Source organism: Mesoplodon densirostris, chromosome 9 (assembly GCF_025265405.1).
Source record: "Mesoplodon densirostris isolate mMesDen1 chromosome 9, mMesDen1 primary haplotype, whole genome shotgun sequence".
NCBI classification, from domain to species: Eukaryota; Metazoa; Chordata; class Mammalia; order Artiodactyla; family Ziphiidae; genus Mesoplodon; species Mesoplodon densirostris.
The window spans coordinates 99,527,219-99,546,315 of NC_082669.1; the positions used below are offsets into that span (position 1 = coordinate 99,527,219).

Sequence of the window (19,097 nt, forward strand, 5' to 3'; positions counted from 1 at the left end):
CATGTAAATATTTTTTAATGTATGTGCTCTAGTTTAAGAAGTCAGGGTCTGTGCTTACATTAGATAAACCATTTTCATTTTTTTATCTAAGAGGGCTCAAATCTTAGTTTTAAGAAGATTACTGACAAATCTGTTTTCCTCTCAGATTTACTAAAGGGTTTACAGCCAGGAGCTCAGCATGCAGCAACACTTTCCCACTCACCTCTGCCTACACATTTACAGCAAACATTTAATGGTAAGAAAGCCACCTGTTTCTTCCTCTCTTTATTATTTATACAAACTTACAAATATATATTTTAAGTCTTTTCTGAAAACCATGTAAGGGAATGACAAAGATTGGAAAAACTAATTTTCATGTGACTGAATCCTTATTGGCAACAGACACCTTACAGAAAGGAAATAGGTAAAGGAGATCTTTTATTACATGTGCAGAGAGCCTTTTTGAAGGTGTTTGTTATATGGAAATGATGATAAAGAATAGAATTCATACAACAGTGTACAAAAGTCATGTCCGGTAATTAATCATAGTTGACCTTTATTGAAAGCTTACTAAGTGACAGTCTTGTGACTACTTACATGTATTAGCTAATTTAATCCTTACAACAAACCTGTGAATGAGATAACAATCCCCATTTTACAGATCAGGAAACTGAATCAGAGGTAAGCAACTTGCCCAAGATGATAGGGTAGTAAGTGTTTAATCTGAGATACAAACCCAGGAAGTCTGACTCCATGGCCTGTATTCTTTTTTTTTTTTTTTTTTGCTGTATGCGGGCCTCTCACTGCTGTGGCCTCTCCCGTTGCGGAGCACAGGCTCCGGACACACAGGCTCCGCGGCCACGGCTCGCGGGCCCAGCCGCTCCGCGGCATGTGGGATCTTCCGGGATCGGGGCACGAACCCGTGTCCCCTGCATCGGCAGGTGGACTCTCAACCACTGCGCCACCAGGGAAGCCCCATGGCCTGTATTCTTAACTATTAAACTTCTCTGCCTCTTAGCCGTGATTAAATTAACGTGATTTTAAACTGTACACGTATATTTGCAGCCCAACTAGATCGCTCTGAAATCTGAAATTGGATAGTGGACACTGGACACCACACTGGCCTCCAGATTCTTGCTCTCACCAGCAGTTGACCCCCATAGAAAGGTGATACTGTTCTGAAGGCCATTTTCAGGATCTCTCAGCCGCTCGGCTGCTCTCTTAACTTTGGAAGTTGACTGGGGCCTCACTATTCTTTTTGGCCACTGCATTTAAAATTATTGTTGAACAAGTTTACAGTTGATCACAATGTGGAAATGGGAGCTTTAGAACAATCTTGAGGCAATAGGTTGTAATTAATCCTCTAAAACACCTAAGTGGTAAGCTGCCCCAGACTCTCCCCTTGAGAGAATGAAATCAAAACCACAGCTGTGCAAATGGGGGACCACAAAGTAGGCACAAGTGTCAATAGTCCTGATCTTCCTGGGCTTCTTGATTAGGTTTAAGTGCTTAAGGAAAATTGCCCTGTGACTAAGGCAGTTCCACCCTGGGTATTGACGACAGTTTGGTAGGATGAGTCCGGCTTAGAGCTGTATGTTTGTGGGCAGACCGGTAGAAACCTGCAAGGAATTAGACACCTGGGATTCTTGTGGTTCAACATGACCCCAATATTCCAGGTGTAGGTACATTATCTTGTTTTCTGGCCAGCACCACTGTTCCAGAGGGAGAAAGGAAATAAGACTGTCGGTATTTTCCAAGTAATTGAAATTTAAAAGTTAATAATTTTTCATTGTAAAAACATTTTAAAGTATGAGACACTAAATTTGAGAATCAGGCTGGGATTTTTGAATTCTAGGACTGCCGCTGTGAGCAGGTCTAACTTGTTTGACTTTCACTTCCCTTCCTTGTAAACTGAGGACAACAAGATGTTTTTAATAGGCTTCTTATGAGAATTTAACAAAAATATTTATTTAGGGCTTCCCTGGTGGCACAGGGGTTGAGAGTCCGCCTGCCGATGCAGGGGACACGGGTTCGTGCCCCGATCCGGGAAGATCCCACATGCCGCTGAGCGGCTGGGCCCGTGAGCCATGGCTGCTGAGCCTGCACGTCCGGAGCCTGTGCTCCACAACGGGAGACTCCACAACAGTGAGAGGCCCGTGTACCGCAAAAAAAAAAAAAAAAAAAAAAAAAAAAAATTAAAGCTTCTAGCATAGTACCTGGTGCATAGTAAGAGCTCAATTAATGTTAATTTTCTGACCTTATCTAAAGACTGGGGTCAGTAAACTTTTTCTATAAAGCTGCAAATAGTAAATAATTTAGGCTTTGCAGTCCACATAGTCTATCACAACTACTCCACTCTGCCACTGCAGTAGGAAAACAGTCATAGACAATATGTAGCATGAGTGTGGCTGGGTTCCAATAAAACTTTATTCATAAAAAGAGGTGGCAGTCCATATTTGGCCCACAGGCCATAATTGCCAAACCCTGGTCTAAAGAATTTCACAGTCCAGTTAATATGAGTATTTTATTTTGGTAATTAACCAAAGCTTCTTTGAGCAAAATCCCACTCTGCCATTTTATGAATTTGATTATGCTTCAAGTCAAATCATTTCTGTCTACAAATGCAAGGGTATAACACCTCATTATAAATGGAAAAGTCAATTCCTTAGATGTTGTCACCAAGTTCATTTTAATAATATTCTGTTTATACAGCTTTTGAAATAATTGTTTTGTTTCATTGTTACATCTTTTCTTCAGTGGAGGCAGTTTTTTGTTTTGCTTATGTTTCACCCAAGTAATTTAGGTTTCACACAAGTGGACTTAGCATTGTGACTTTTGTGGTCTCCTCCAGCCTTAAGATTGTTACTGAATGCAATAATTTGTTCCTTTACACCTGTGTATTCTGCCCTTTGTGCCTCCCTCTTTTTCTCTCAGGCCTGGTGGGGGCTTAATTTTCCTTGCTAAGGCAATGAATGATCTATTAGAGATTTTCTCTATATTCTGTAGCCTCTAGAGGTCACTGGGCCCTACTCGTGTCCAGTTTAAGTAGAGTGATCAGCATTTCCCCAGTAAAAGTTACATAGCCATATGTAAAACTAGGAAACCATTGTTCCCAGTAGCAAACTTTCCTACCTTTTACAACTTTTGCCAGGTTAGGACTAAAACAAAGACTCAGCTGGAGTTTTCACTACCAGTGTGGTCCAATCATTTACATAAATAATTGAGAGTTATTAAATGCTGTGTCATGGCAGGAAATTTAATCTCACTTGCAAGAAAATGAAATTGACCTTGTCTTCTAAAGGAATCAAAAAATGTGGTAGGTCCCTTGAAGGAGGGGGATTATGTCTTTTATGTTTCTTTATAATCCTCACGGGCATTTGACACAATTAACAGTGAGGTAGATAATAAATACTTGTTGAAATAGTATTTGTAGGACACTGGAAACCAATGAAACCATAGTCATTTGAGATAAGAGGATCATTCTTGTTGAGTTTTTATCTCCTTTATGTTCTCAACCTCTATAATGCTGTATAACATGTAAGGTACTAAAGGTGATCTTTTCAGCAACGTCATCATCCACGTGAAAATTAAAAGTTAATTGTTCTTTTTGCTTTGTTTTTATTTTTTATTACATGCTGACCCATATCAATTAAACATCTCTTTTCTCAGATGGAGGCCAAAGTAAAGGGGACACTAAATTACCGCGGAAGTCTCAGTGACTTCCAGCAAACAAAGGAGATGACACACTCGGCTGGCTGATGGAATCTACCTGATGGAAAAGTACTCATGTGGTCATAGGGCTGCTGTTCTGTCGATGTTTACATTCTCTCGTCCCAAGCACTGTGGTGAGGAGGAAAAAGAAAAGAAAACATGACTTGAGTAAAGCCAGGTGCAGGAGGAAGAAATGCTTTCGTGCAAAGTTAGTGACCTTTGGTCTCTTCTAAAGAAAGACAAAGTTACCATATTAACTGACTTGAAAGAGACTCAGTTGTCAAACCCACAGAAATACAAATTTGATTTTTCCCGGGGGAGGAAGAAGGAAATTGAGGATTTGGGTAAACTCCATCCATCCTGGGGGTTGGATCTGAACACTTGTAGACATAATTGCATAATAAAAGACAATATATCTGAAATTAGGCCAGTTTGTCAGGAGTAATGATCATGTCTGGGTGGACTGTGCAGCAAATTTGCCACAAAAAAAGTTAATGACCCTATGTCTGATACAGACAGTAGCTGAGTATAAATCGTGTACCCTCAAAAATCCTGAACAAACTTGAATCTTCTCCAGTGTGTAGCAACTCCTATGTAAGTCAGTGGACTAAAGATGCTTCAGGAAAGTCATTTTAGCACAGTGATATATATTACATTTTTAAGTCAAAAAATTGAGCCCGTTGCTCTTAACAGACAAAACTTAGATGTTCCCTTTTTGTAAAAGGGTCAATTACATCTTCCATTCAGAAGCAGGTACTTAACTCTCTTCTTCAGGTGATTTGTGCATCTGGTATTGACTGGTTAATTCTTATTTCCATTCTTGATGTTAAAACGTGACTGTGTTCACATTTTCCTCTTTGAGAAATGGGGATCTTTGATACAGGGCTGTGGCTTTGGTCCACTTAGCCTTTGCAGGCCTGCCAGTATGAACTGTAAATTTCCCCCAACATCACCTCAGGTTCACAACGTCTCCTTCTGTTCTTTTAGCTAGTGGTATTTCAGGTGATTATTAACGATTGATATAAACAAGTATAAGTGTGCATTACAATGCTTCCTCATTGGTCATTCAAATGGCATATATGTATTTTTTTTGGAATTTTGAAGATAATATTTTAAAGGGAAGAATTAAATTAGGATCATTATGTGTACAGGGGATTATTTTTATAACGATCATAGTGTATTTTTACTCCCTATATCCAGTGTAGTGAAATTGATTTGGAGCATTTGGGATTTTAAAGCTTTACTAATATTTACTCAGTATTGATATATGAGTAAACCTGCAGATAATAAGACTCCGTTATTACAGCTTCCTCATGCAAATAGCATATTCAACAAAGGACGTTAAGGGAGAAATTTATGGTTATGTTTGGATACATTTTGTTTGGGTTTTTTTCACTTCATCATTGTTCTAGTCTCTCTTTTTTCTTCCTATTTAGGCTTCTGAATGTTTTCAAACTGTACTCAAGAATAGTGTAAGCTTGATCCATTAACAATGACAGACTAACCTAAAAAAACCAGCATCAGATTGGTAGTAGCAAGATTCCTTGCATATGTTTTCATTACAAATCATCCTGTTACGTTTACTCAGATAAGGGTATTAACCAGGCCCTTTTTTTACTTTCATGAGCAGAAGTTCCAAATAGCTTTAGGACTGTGAATAAATTAGCACAGATCTCTTTAGATCTGTAAGCCTGTATTTGGACTTCAGAGTCACATTGGCTTGGTTATAGCAAAAAAAAAAAAAAGTTAATAACTGAAATCTTTAGTTCTAAGAACTTGTTACAGTAAGAGGAAAGGATTATTTCAAAGGAATCATTGATATAATTACTTGCCTCTAAGAATTTAGTTTACCGGTAAAGCAAATAAGAATGTTGTATCAACCCTGGTGGATATTTTGGAAGGATATTGGGATGGTGCAGATAGGTTTGACTTGAATTGAGTATGTTTGATTAAAGTTTTTTTTTTTTTTTTTTTTTTTTTTTTTGCGGTACGCGGGCCTCTCACTGTTGTGGCCTCTCCCGTTGCGGAGCACAGGCTCCGGACGCGCAGGCTCAGCGGCCATGGCTCACGGGCCCAGCCGCTCCGCGGCATGTGGGATCTTCCCGGACCGGGGCACGAACCTATGTCCCCTGCATCGGCAGGCGGACTCTCAACCACTGCGCCACCAGGGAAGCCCCTATTTGGTTTTTTAACTAGGGAAACGTACCCAATTCTTGAGTTGTTCCAGTGTAGCATACCTCTTGCTTTTATTTAATTTAGAAAAAAGAAGTCTTTGCTAATCTATAGGAATTTTCCTTTGGGAAGCTGCCTTTGTTTTACTTCCCATACCAGGAGAGAAGTCAGAATGCACATTAATCTCTCTCTCTGAGGATAGTTATGCATGTATTCATCTGTATGTGTATATCTGTACACATATATTTATCTATATATAAGTTCATTAGGACTTCCAGTTGAGGAGTAACAACTTTAATTTCTTAAATCCATCAACTGAATCACGCCATGTGAAGATCCCTGATGACTCTGTCCTCATTAGAGAAGAACAGGATTATCAGTTCTTCCCCCAGTATCGTTTATAACTAACTGGTAAAAATAACTGAAGGCCCTTGGCTCTGAGGAGTTCTCATATGTGGAGATTCTGTTCTTTTCTCTTCAGTCTTGATTCTGCGTCACTGCACCACATTTTCACTACCTTTAATCCACTCCAATCAAGACTACCCTTTTCTGTTGTACAAGTGAAACCAACATCCTTATATTTCTTAAAAAGTATGATCAAAGAGTTACTACATGTAAATACCTCTTTCTTTTCTAGGCCATAACATTGAAAATGGTGTCCATACTGTACAGTCACCTATTTTTACAGTTTGTCTTACTAAAATCATACATACAAATCGGTTATTTTTTAGCACAGAGGCTTGTGACTCATATTCTATTTTTGCACTTGAAAGTCAAATTATGTTATTTTTTAAAATGGTGAGTAATTTGGAAAGGATATAGAGCAATGTGTATTTCTGAAGAGCATTAGCAACATCCCAATGTAAAAGTAATCAGCACACAATTATGTCCCATTCAGCGGGATTCTTGATTCAGGAAAAGTAAGCTGTTGTCAACTGTCTTGTATTTTAAATTGCCTTCACTGATGTATAAGCTGTTACTGTACATACAAGTTAATCCTCAGTATTCACGAGCAATAATGAATGGTCAGCAGAGTTGTCTCCAGAGATAGCAGTGCTGAGCCTCAGTTGGAGACTGAGAGCAAAGTGTCAAGCTCATTCAGAGCCTCCACAATAGATGTAAGCAATAATTTAATTATTAGTCGATTATAATTCTTTCTCATATGCTTCTGAGATCAGTGGGTAAAAGAAATCATGATTTTAAAGCAGCCTGAAGAAATTAAGTTTTGGGGAAAGAAGTGAGGTTAATCTGAAGTCACAAAATCTTGATATTGAGGGAATCAGAGGATTGTGTTAGTACATTCTTTTACGCCTACCACCCCTTTGATGGATGCTGTTAGCCCAAATTACATTTTTAATATCAGAGAAGCTGAATAGGGTTTATCATATCACCCAGGTAGGAGGAAGAACCGGGCACACACATGTTTGAATGCTGTGGGTTTGACACCTGTTTGAAAACAACTTATCTGAAAAGATTTTTAACCCAGGATTTTTTTTTTCCCAAAGCAGATCTAAATTGTTTACTACCCAGGTTTGGAAAGGGCAGACACCTCTAATCTTTCTCCTCTCGTTGCCCTCTACCACACCCCTTTCCACCTCTACTTGGTTCAAGACATTTTCTGAAATGGAATTCTACTGTTATTCAAACTGCCATTGATTATGAGAACGCTGTGTCCCTTGGGATCATCTCTTAGAACTCCAGTTATCTATCAGATTTGCTGCTACATTTGTAAAATGAACTTTGCCTGTAATGGTCAACTTTAATCTAATTTACAGTTCTTTACTTTTAGGAGGTTTTGTCATATAATTTGACCCATGTATAGAATTAGGATACTTTATTTTAGGCGTGTAACATAAAAGCACACTGGTCCCTGTATTCTTTTTATCATCATTTAGGTTTTGAATTTTTGTTTGCTTTTTTTGTTCGTTGATGTTTGTTTTGTCTTGTTTTAAAGTAGAAGAGTGAGAGAAATCTGTAATCAGGCCAAACTTGAGAACTTGCCCCATGCTTCAGCACTGTAGTTTCTGCTGACCTTATGGGCACTTTTACTTTCTATTGTGCATGTATGATTGTTTTTTTGTTTTTTTGTTTGTTTTTGTTTTTGCTTTTAGGGGGCTTTTGTTTTTGTAATAATGATGTGGAAGAAAAATGCAGTAGTAGGTAAATGACTGATTAAGAACATGTTAAACAATTTTATTTTATAAAATTTAAGGGGAAAGGTTTAACTCTGTAGATCCTTTCTTAGCTCTGGTAAAATGGCTTATATTACTCCTCTAAAACATACTCAGTTCAGGCCTTTGTCTTTGTTAAGTGCCTTTTTTTTCTTTCTTTTTTCCCTTCTTTTGAAACTGTTCTCAGATATCCTAAAGTACAGGCTAATACGTCAGGGGATTCAGGAGGAAGAATCTCAAAACTTGCCAAGATCATGTCATTCTGTAATATTCTTCCTTTTCCTTATATGAATATGGATATATGTGTAAGATACATACATGCATACATATATATATCTGTATATATATGTATACATATGTAATATATATACAAAACTAGTAGCTGCTGTATTGCATCCTTTCTAAGCACTCCCCTATTAATGCTTGCAAAACTGCCTTGTTTATTCCATTGCTTTTAGTCAATTCAAATGGGTAGATTGGGAAATTGTCTTTTCACAAGATACTATTTTCCCCCTTTGAATATCTGTTTGTAGAAGTCAACAGCAACAACAACTATAACTATATCTATCTATCTATATCTATATATAGATATATATAGATATAGATATATAGATATAAATAAAATAAGTCAGTTATTACAAGTAAAATAAATTTAGCAGACTCATTGACTATTCCTGGATGTAATCCACTACTCTGTGCCCTTCAAACTTGGCGTGCATAATACTAGAGAAAGCATTGGAATAACAAGAATCTTAGAGTCTTTCTGGGTCAAGTTGATAAGGTACACAACGGCAGGCAAGACTAAAGACACGTGGGCGAGCTAGAGTTAGAACCATGGTATTGTTTCTGAGTTTTGAAGGAAGTTAGCAACTTTTCAATATTAAAAATGCATCATGTATTCTTCTGGGAAATAATTTTTGAAGAATTCATATAGCTGCATATCTGTCAAGGTTAATTAACTTAGAAGTAGAAAGACTTCAGATTCTGAGGAAAAACACTCATATAACCCATAGCATTCTTGAGGGAGCTTCAGTTTTCTTATTTGCCAAATAATTACATTTGGCTTAATACGATTTAATGGTTATTTATGTTTCTCCCTTGAGCAAAATAACATAATATTCGATAGCTAATATTCATCTGTTTCTTGTTTAAAACAGATGTGACATGTTAAGGGAGACTAAATTGAACCAATCCTCAGAGCCCAGTACAGATATATCTAATAAATGCCCCCTTTTAACTACATTTTAACTGAGGAGACTGGTGGCCAAAAAGGAGAAAGCAGAGGCTCCTGGTGGTGTTACCTGATAGCAAGACTGTTATCAGGTGGCCTCAGTTCAGTCATGTTACTCTTGAATTACTGTGTTTAGGGGGAATATCATTTAACCTTTGTGCCTCAGATTACCCATTAGAAAATTGGGTATAATAATATTCACCTACCTCCCAGGGATATCAGAGACTTTTTCAAAAATATTTTGAGTTTTTCTAAAATGTCCTATATAATTAAAAAAGTATTATCATTTTCCTGCAGAGGCTAAAAAATGTTTCCCTGTGATGGGTATAAAAAAGTACCATATGATTTTTAAGTTAAAAAAAATCACTGGAATTCTAATTTAGATACATATTTGTTATTTAAACATATTATATTTGTGGTTGGATAAAATGCTTAGTTTCAGGATAATAAGTGGGGAGGGGGTAAATAACACTAAGTTTCTTAATTATAAGTAGATTTTTTTTTAGCCATTTATGGTATTATTACACGTGTGATTTTTGCCAAGGTTGTGGAGCTGAAGCTAGCTAAAGCTTGGATGATTGGTTATTGGAGTTGATTAATGATCCCAAACATTTTATCTGCCTCACTTTGCCATATTCTCAGTCTGATTTCCTTATATTACTTGTTTAGTGATGGATAGCTAAACTTTTAACTTTCTAAGAATGAATGGGAGTCTCCTCCTTCTTGTAAATCGAGATTGTGTACTCTTGCTGTAACTATAGGTTTATCCAGCTTTGCACTGAAGGGGCAAGCACTACATACAGTCAGCTGGGTGTACTTTTAGCCAGTCTACCTTTGTAATTTATGCTTCTTCAACCGTGAAAGAGTTGGAGCCATCAACTGCTCAGGTGGTAGGAAAATGGGAGAGGGGGGAGGCAGGATTCTTTTCCTATAGCTGGGGAGGGGTGGGGCGGGCGGGGGTAGAAGGAAGCATGTTTTGCTCAACTCCAAAGAGGAAAGGAAGGTCATCTTATCCTACCCTCCGCTGGGTGTATTAAGCAGTAATACATAGAATTTTCCTTTTATCATTGGAAACAACAACAACAGGAAAAAATGGATGCCGCCTCTCTGAGCTAATTGCTTAGCAACATCTGTTAGGGGGTGTGTGTAGATTTAAATTGTAGCACATATTCAGGGTCAGGAAAGAGAATGTAGGGGGATGAGGAACAAGTTATCCAGTATAAGTGAGTCAGCAGAAAGCGCCAGGCCCAAGCAGACAAAGCCTCTGGGTTAATTCCCAGAACTGGCTGAGGCCCATTTAATCTCTAGTGATAGGATGTTTTTCCTTAAAAGTCACTTTTTGGTTTTTTTTGTTGCTTTTTCCAGATAAAGCCTTAGTTAGTAGCCTCTAAATATCAACTATGCAGATAAACACACAAATTTTTCACACTTTTTCTCTTTTTTCCATTCTTTAAATAACAGATGTTAACTAAGACTTCTACCCAAAGAAATAAGGCGTAAGGGTTTTGTTGAATGTGTGTTTGTTCCTCTAGGGAAAATTAATGGAAACATAAAAATAGAGATATTTTGTGTGTTCATCTATCCTAAAATGTGAACTTTATATTCAAAAACTAAGTACAGATACTAGTGCAAACTGTAGTTAGAATCATGGAATGTCTTTGGGTTGTTAAGATAAAACCATCCCAGTGTTCAATTCTGAGAAAGTTTTAGATTCTGTGGCACAGTGTTCAGGTTTGTGGAGCTAAACAGATGGTCAGACTATAATTAAAAAGCTTTGAATATTAATGTCAAATTCTTATTCTTTCTTCATATTCTTTAGTCTTCATTCTTCTTTCCTCTAGTCTGAGCTCTTCAGTTAACCATTCCATCAACCAGTTGCTACACTAGAATATAAGTTGCTAAGAGTCAGGGGAGGAAAGGTTAAACTGTCTTTCACCTCCTTTTCTCACTCACGTTGGCCATCTATGCTGTGTTTCCACTGAATTCAAAAGTAAAGACTATAGGCATTTCTAGGAGACTGTTTACATCCCAACACAGACTCAGACAGGGACTGGTAGGATTTTAATCAGACTGCTTTTGAATAACTTGGTATTAAATTACATTTTTCTCAGATACTCCCAAAGTACCATTTGCTTGAAAATAACTATTTGTGATCTTTGTTTAATTTCCTCATACTGTAATACTTCTTTTTTCCAGCCTTTCTTACATATGTACATTTTAGATCGGGTTAGTACTTAAATTTTGGACACTTTTCCGAACTGTTACCCAAACAGGTCAAGAATACTTTTAAAAATCTCAGTACTAAAATCAAAGGGGTCTATATGTCCAGAACTTAGAGTCGTCACTGGTGACCTGAATTAGTTTTCTCTTCTTTGTGTTAAAAATAGATTTCTCTACTATATAATGTAGTCGTAGCTACATTGCATGGCTTCCTCAATACTTTTCAAGATTATTCAGAAGAGACACAGACCTTTGTTAGGGCTCTTATTTCACATAATACTCTGCCTTGCTTATTTTCATTACTTCCCCTGGAATAAACCTACTTTGCAAAGGTCTGAGTCAGATAGGCCATATGAATCTTTAGTACCAATTTTATGTTCCTCAGAAAACTCTCTATACATTATTTACTCCCATTTGCCAATAATAATATAATTCTATTTTAATCTAGTTTTAAAATATTTTGTAATAAAGCACTAATGGAAACCTAATTGAAATACAAACAAGATGATTATTACCTAAGATAACTTGGAGATACTTCTGTTTTTGAAGTTAACAGCTCCATCTACCCTCTAAGCACATTTAGGAGTCAGCAGTAACCAAGACCAGCCAAGTGGCATGTTTTTCTGTGTGACAACCTGCCCTTTATTTGTCACATCTCAGCTATATTATATTTTCTGTCCTTGCGGCCATAAACTTCCCTCCTTTTTTTGCTTCTCTCTTCTGTTTGCAGGGGTAGTGTGCCCTGTGCCCGCATATTGGGTTTTCTTTCCTGTACCTGTGAAATTACCAAGACTTACCCCAATTTTGGCCAGAGGTGTTAAAAGAGAAGTTATTCTCAGTTGATAAATGTATTACTGTTTTATATAGGTAGTCGGAAAGTTGACCAAGTTTGGCCAACTTTTAAAATCCTGGCTATGTTACATAATTAATTACATATACCTTCTGAGACCTTCAGATAAGCAAGGGGCCCTTTCACCAGTAGAGGTAGGTTTCCATCCTACACGTAATTTCCTGGCCAGCCTCCAGAGAAAGGATTCAAGCTTTGTACTGTTCTTTTGTTGGCTGTCATTGAAAAACTATATTATAGAATGTATCAAAAATATCTGATTGTTCTTAAGAAGAGTATGTAAATCTGGAGCTTGCCCTTGTTTGTTGCTCACTGAACATTGTAAAGCTTAAAAGGAAAGGAAATCTCTGGCTGGTGAAAATTTTGTGCCCCGAATAATGTGTTAATCAAAGTTATCTACCACGGTGACCAAGTGATGAGTGTTTTCTCTTTTATTACAAGCAAGAAAATTTATTTGCAGTTGTAAAACTTATTGTGGGACTGCAGGCCTATTTGCTATAAATGATTGGAAATAAGGATTCTGATTTTTAGTCTGGGTTAAGCACATATTTCCAACCCTTGCGGTATGAATTTTCCTAAAGGAAAGACTTTTGTTTGGTAACAGAAGGAAAAACAGGACTTATTTATACAGTGAATGTTCACTCTGTAGAGGAGCTTCCCTCCAGTTACACATCATGTTCTTACTTTAGCCGCCTCCACACTTGATATAGATGCCAACATGTTTTACAACGAGTCTTGAAGGAAGGAGCCTACATAATTGTTGCTCCTCTGGGTGAAAGGCCCTGGTTACTGTACTGCATTTGTTTATAGGGAGGTGTGTTTTTGCTAACTTGAAGGGATATACTGTATTTTAAATAAGTGTGTGACTTAATATTTTGGGATTTTTTTTCCTCCTTTAAAACTGGACCTGAACACAGCTTTGAGTTGATATTTGTAATAATCTCAGGACCTGAAAGATTGTAGCATTTAGTGTGTCTTAAAAATTATGTACTGTACCAGCCATGGATTTTTGTAAATATACCTGTCTCCCTTTTTTGTATTATTTTAGTAAAAAAAATAATAATAAATTTAAATAAAATGGGGTGGTGACGACATGTGGATGGGTGTGGGTATGTATGTGTGTGTGTTTGTATAAGGCTCTTTTGAGATGAACTGGTGCTTGTTTAATTTCCGGCTCTAATGAGAGCAGGAATATGGACAAACTGCTGCTACTGAACCCTGCACTGAGCCTAGCTATTTCCATTGCATTTCCTAGTGATTGACCAGGAAATGACTAAGTTAAATTCTTCTTCCCACTGCCATCTTGCCTTTGAATTCTCAGTTCTACACACTTTTTGAACTTCAATGGTAAATCTTTCCAAACTTTGGGTGGTTTGCTGGTCTGTAGTTTTTAAAGAGCTCTTGTCACTATTTTCTAAGAAGAAAGAAGGACAGGTAAATTTTTTTAACCAAAAAAAAAATCATATTTCATAAAATCCTGATGAGTTTTGGACATGTGAGAGGACTTGAACATTCCTAAATGTGGATCTGTGAATTTAGTAAATTGACCCCATTGATATACTCTTTCAGTGCAGGGATTTCTTTTTTTTTTTTTTTTTCGTAACAGCCTTGCTCATATTCCAGGTGTAGCTAAGCAAACCCCTGTTTTAAAGCAGGAGCCTTATTTGATTCAGTGTAGATGTTTTCCTGTCTATCCTTTGTGACAGGGCCTTTTACATGAGTGTTTTTTCTTTTTGTATGTGTTATGTGTTTGTTGTATTAAATAAAGAGGAATGTACATATTATTCTCGTGTCTGTTGTATCATTGGACTAACATGGATTTTAATATCTCATTCTTTCAGTCGTGGTTGAGTATCTCTTGCCTGTTTCACACTGTGCTAGGCGCTGTGGGATACAGAAGTAAGGGCATAGTCCCCACCCTCCATATATTTACAGTTTGCAATCACATGAGAAGTTAAAAGACAACAGTTCAAAATTTATCACAAAGGTGTGGTCCATGGCCATCTGACATTTGAGTTCAGAGCAGGGGAGAGATTGGAAAGATCTGGGGAGAATTGTCAAGTTGATGGCATTTGAACTGGGCCTCCAAGAATAAGTGGGATTTGGCTGGGAAGGAGGAAAAGGGAGCATCCTGAGCGAAGTCAGGAACAAACAGGAAGGAGGCCAGGCTGGTGTGAGGTAGACACTGGGGTGAGTAGGAGAAGCCAGACTGTGGGAGTCTGGAATGCAGGCTTACCAGGTTCTTCCTTCGGGTTACAGGGTGTGTGTGTGTGTGTGTGTGTGTGTGTGCGCGCGCGCCTCCAGGATCAAGGCTTGCGGTTGTAGCTACAGGAGTTAGTTGCATAGGTGAGCATCTTTTAGTCTTGTGGAGGACTTCTTTAGGAAAAATAGTAAGAGAAAAAATTTAAAAAAGAATTCAACCTTTGAAATCCAGGTAGAGTGTGGGAAAAGATAGAAAGCAGCTTGTCAGAGAAATTGAACAGTTTTGTTATTTGTAAGCGTATATGTGCATAGAAGATACAGAAAAGAACATAAGCCCCCAAATATAAGAGTGGTGGTACTTAAGTGTGTTTTCAGTGCATTGTCATCAGGATGAAGAATTTAAAAGGCATGGTCCTCATGCAGGGAGGAGGGTAGGCTGCAAGTGCTTTTATGAAAAACTAGTAACATTTAAGGACAGTTTTGCAAGTGTGTTCTTGAGAGTAACAAGAACTCTGCAGTTAAATAATAAGACTACACTTAACTATGTTGTCACCATCTTGTAAATGTGTGTTAACATATTAAAGGTGCCATTGTTAAACCAGATTTTTTAAACCCATTATTTCCTTAAGCTTATTTGACCATGGAATACTTGTTTTCATGTAACTTCAATTAACATTAAATTATATAAGGCATGTTGAAGCACTTAGCCCAATGACACATAGGAAGTACTAGGTAAATGTTAGCTTTTATTATCATTCACACTAGTTCTGTTTTATTATTTTTTATATAGTATATATATTTTTTAAGTTTTTAAGAAGAAAAACATGGCCCAAGGAGTTAAGGATTTCAGAATAACCAAGTCAGTTTAGAGAGCCGAGAAGTAAGCAGGTAGAGAAATGCAACCTCTAGAGTTGAATGAGGGACGGGTGTCCAGAAGGGGGGCTGGTTCAAAGGAGTATAGAAAACTCCAAAGCAGGAAGTATGTTTTACACTTGTCTGTGTAGTCAAGAAACCGTCTCAGACCTTAGCTTTGGCACAGAAAAGAGTGTGGCTAGTTACGAAAATCGACAACTGTAGATGGAGCTCAAAGGTGGAAGTTAACAAATTGGTGATGGAGCTACTTTGCTTTTACAAATTTATTCTAAGGGGAAAATGGCCTTGTACAAAGGTTTCTGTACGAGTGTGTTCATCTGTGTTGCTCATAACAGTAAAAGTTTGAACCAATGTAACGTGCTAGCGGGGATTGGTTAAGTAAATAAAAATAATACTACTAAACAAAATTGTTTTAACATAAATGATTAAGATGTCCATGTATTAAATAAAAGCAGTTATAAGTGTTAATGCACATAGATAGGCACAGAAAAAAATATACGGAGGGACATACACACCAAAATATAAAGATTGGTGAAATGAACGCTTTTTTCTTTATCCTTTTACTTAAATGTATTTTCAATGAACATGGATAACAGCAAGTCTTTTGGTTTTGGGTTTTTTTTAAGAAACAGTAGGTGGACTTAGTTGAGGAAAAGGGGAAAGAAATGGGAAGGAGCCTCTTGCTGTCTCATCACTGGGAGAAGGGAAGAGAAAAGAATTTATTTCTTCCACTCAGACCCTGCTAGATCTCAAAATTGGATCTGGCCTAGAGGGAAGACACACCTGAACTGCTTGATTTAAAGTAAAGATTTTTCTGGAAAAGATTATTCTTGCACTTAGTTAAAAAGAAAAAAAGTACCAAATACATGATTATACAGTGAACGCAAAGCATCTTTCCTACCCACGGCCCCATTTTCCTCCCTCAGACCAACCACTGCTACCAATTTCTCCAGTTAAAAGTATAAATATGCATCTGACCTTTTAACATAAATTTAGCGTACATATCTGCTCTACCATACCTAGCATTTTTTTCTCAATTATCTTGGAGATTATTCCACACAGTACATAGAGGTCTGTCTTGTACTTTTTGACAGCTCATAGTATTCCATAGTCATAGTACCATAATTTATTGTATCCATTAATGGGCAGTTAAATAACTATCACAGGTCAAATTGTGATATCCTTTAGGTATTTGCGGTCTGTGTATGCATATCAAACCAACAGTCAAAAGTTTGTTTTGTAATGGATAATAATGACTAACATTCCAGATTTGAAAGTTGGTGTCTGGAATCTGTGGCATTGCTTCATATCTATGTAAAACTTTGAGGAATACTTGAGAAAATCTTTTCTAAAACAGAGTTTGAAAATTGGAAGTGAACTGCTTCTAGGTGCACGAAGGGTTGCGTTAGCTTGCAGGTGGGATCATGAGCTTTTCAAAGGACAGTGACAGCCCCTCTGATGCAGGTGTCATGTAGTAAGATTGCTCTTCCTCATCAGTATGTGCCTTGACATGGCTTGCTTTCTCTGTCTCTGTGTACAGTTACCTCTTCTGTGTCCCTGTGTCTGACCTTTCACTATTTCCCACTATCGTTTTTCTAGTAGGGGGGCACAGCATGCAGAATAGGCTGACATTAAACAGACTTCGGTTCTCAGGTCCCCATTATGAAGCTGTGGCACTTTAGACAAGTTGTGGATCTCCTTTCAGCCTGTTTCCTCCTTTCTGCAGGGATAATTCCCAGCGGTGGGGTTTGTTGTTGGATTAGAGACAAGATACGGAAAGCACCTAGCATAGTGCCTAGCACATAAGAAGAGCTAATGAATGGTGGCTACTATTATTCTGTCTCTTTTCTGCCTTTTTCTTCTTAAATTCCTGCTTCCTCTTGCTCTCTTAATTTCCCCAAATATAGAAGTGAAACCAGTGTTCTAAAAAATCTTAAGACATATATATATATTTAAAAGTACAGGAGTGGATAAATATCAGTTAAAATTCTTTCATCGCAGGTGTCAAACCCCTGGCATAAAAGGTAAAGGGAGACTGCTCTAAACATGAAGTCTATTAAAACAGTTGAGGGAATCTTTGGATTCATATAAGTGAGCAGTCTAGAGGTAAACCTCATTTAGGTGAAGCTTTGTCGACTGATTCAGTGTCACCTAGAGCCAGCCATCTGTCTGCCCAGCATTCGAAGTGTCACGTTTCACAGGTGGCCCTCTGACAGCTACTGCCTCTCCCTTCAGAGCCAATTGGCGGCTGCATTTCCAAACTGTATGTTAGTATGTGTTGTATATAGTTTATTTCTGCTTTATTGTACCTCAAATGCAAAGCAATGCACGAATCATGTGCCTCAATCCATAGCATATGGTTTTCATCACTTAATACAAGATCTCATTCTCTCATTTTATTATAAATTAGGTTTCTCCTTCCTTCCTTAGTCCCCACTCCCTCTGTGCCAAAGGTATCCACCCTTACTCTTTTAATAGGTGCCCCTTGTTATGCATGCATCCTTCTAAAACTTGTAGTGCTATTTTGTGTGTATGCCATTTTAATTTATATAAATGGTCCTGTGCTATAAATTGTGCTGTTTTCTACTTTTCTCACTTACATTGGTCCATGTTGCTCTCTGTACATCCTGCGTGTTGCATAGTATTTCATATGATGCGTCCACCACTTTCTGCATATCCGTCCTCCTAGAGGTGGATACCTAGGGTGTCTCCAATTCCTTATTACCATGAGAAAAGCTATAGGTAGTCTGCGAATTGCCTGTTCATCTCTTCTCCTTCTATTGCATTTTCATCTTTTTGTTGTGATAATAATCTCTTAACAGTTTCGGACATGTCAGATATTTTAGTCTATTACCTGTCTTTTTAACTTTGCCTATGCCATCCTTTATTGACCAGAAAACCTTTTTTAATAGTCAATTTTTGTCTAATTTATGTTTTGAGGGGTTTGTTATGAAATATTTCCCTTCCCCTAGATCACAAAGATATCCTCCTACATTCCTTTGAATATTCGGTTTTTCATTTAGAATCCATCTGTTGTCCATTATACCATGTATAATGTAGGGGTCCAGCTTTATTTTTCTTCATTTAGTGGGCCAGTTTTTTCCCAGCACCATTTAGTAAGTCAGTATTTCTCCCATTAATTTTTGGTGCCATTTTTATCATATGTCAAATACTCATATATGCAATGGTCTATTCTGAGCTCAATTCCATTCCATTGTTCTTTTTATTTCCATACCAGTATAGACTTATAGTCTCCCTTAATATTTAGTAGGCAGAGTCTCCCTCTTTGTTCCTCCATGTTCACTCAACTAATCGTGAATTGTTACTCTTCTACAAAATTTTAGAATAAAATCTTCAAGTTCTGTTCAAATAATCTAGCTGAAATATTTATTAGGATTGAATTTAATTTGTAGTTTAAAAAGAATGGAATCTTTAATGTTAAATTACCTCATTCATGGTATATCTCTTCATTTATTTAAATCCTCTTTCATGTCTTCTAGTAAAGCTTTTAAATTTTCTCTGTAAAGTTATTGTTTGTGTATTGATTTCTAGGTACTTTATAGTTGTAGATTTTAAGTATGGTATGTTAACCTCTATTATGTTTTCTAGTGACTTTTGCCGGGATCAGGGAATGCTGTTGATTTTCACAAGTTGCGTTTGTATCCAGCAACTTTGCTGTACTCTTTTATTC

The 19,097-nt window shown here is 37.3% G+C and overlaps 1 protein-coding gene across 5 annotated transcripts in view; it reads left to right on the plus strand.

The window, feature by feature from the left end:
- The window catches only part of UBN2 (ubinuclein 2), an 87,482-nt gene that overhangs the window by 63,607 nt on the left and 4,778 nt on the right, over positions 1-19,097 (plus strand). For 4 of the 5 annotated variants that reach the window (XM_060108549.1, XM_060108552.1, XM_060108551.1 and 1 more), the window contains 2 exons: positions 146-235; positions 3,649-5,625. The exons of the other annotated variant lie outside the window; for it this stretch is intronic. In XM_060108549.1, coding sequence (XP_059964532.1) covers positions 146-235; positions 3,649-3,698 — 140 coding nt within the window. In that variant the 3' untranslated portion in view covers positions 3,699-5,625. Of the gene's footprint in view, positions 1-145; positions 236-3,648; positions 5,626-19,097 lie in introns of those variants that run through there. 5 annotated transcript variants of the gene reach the window in all.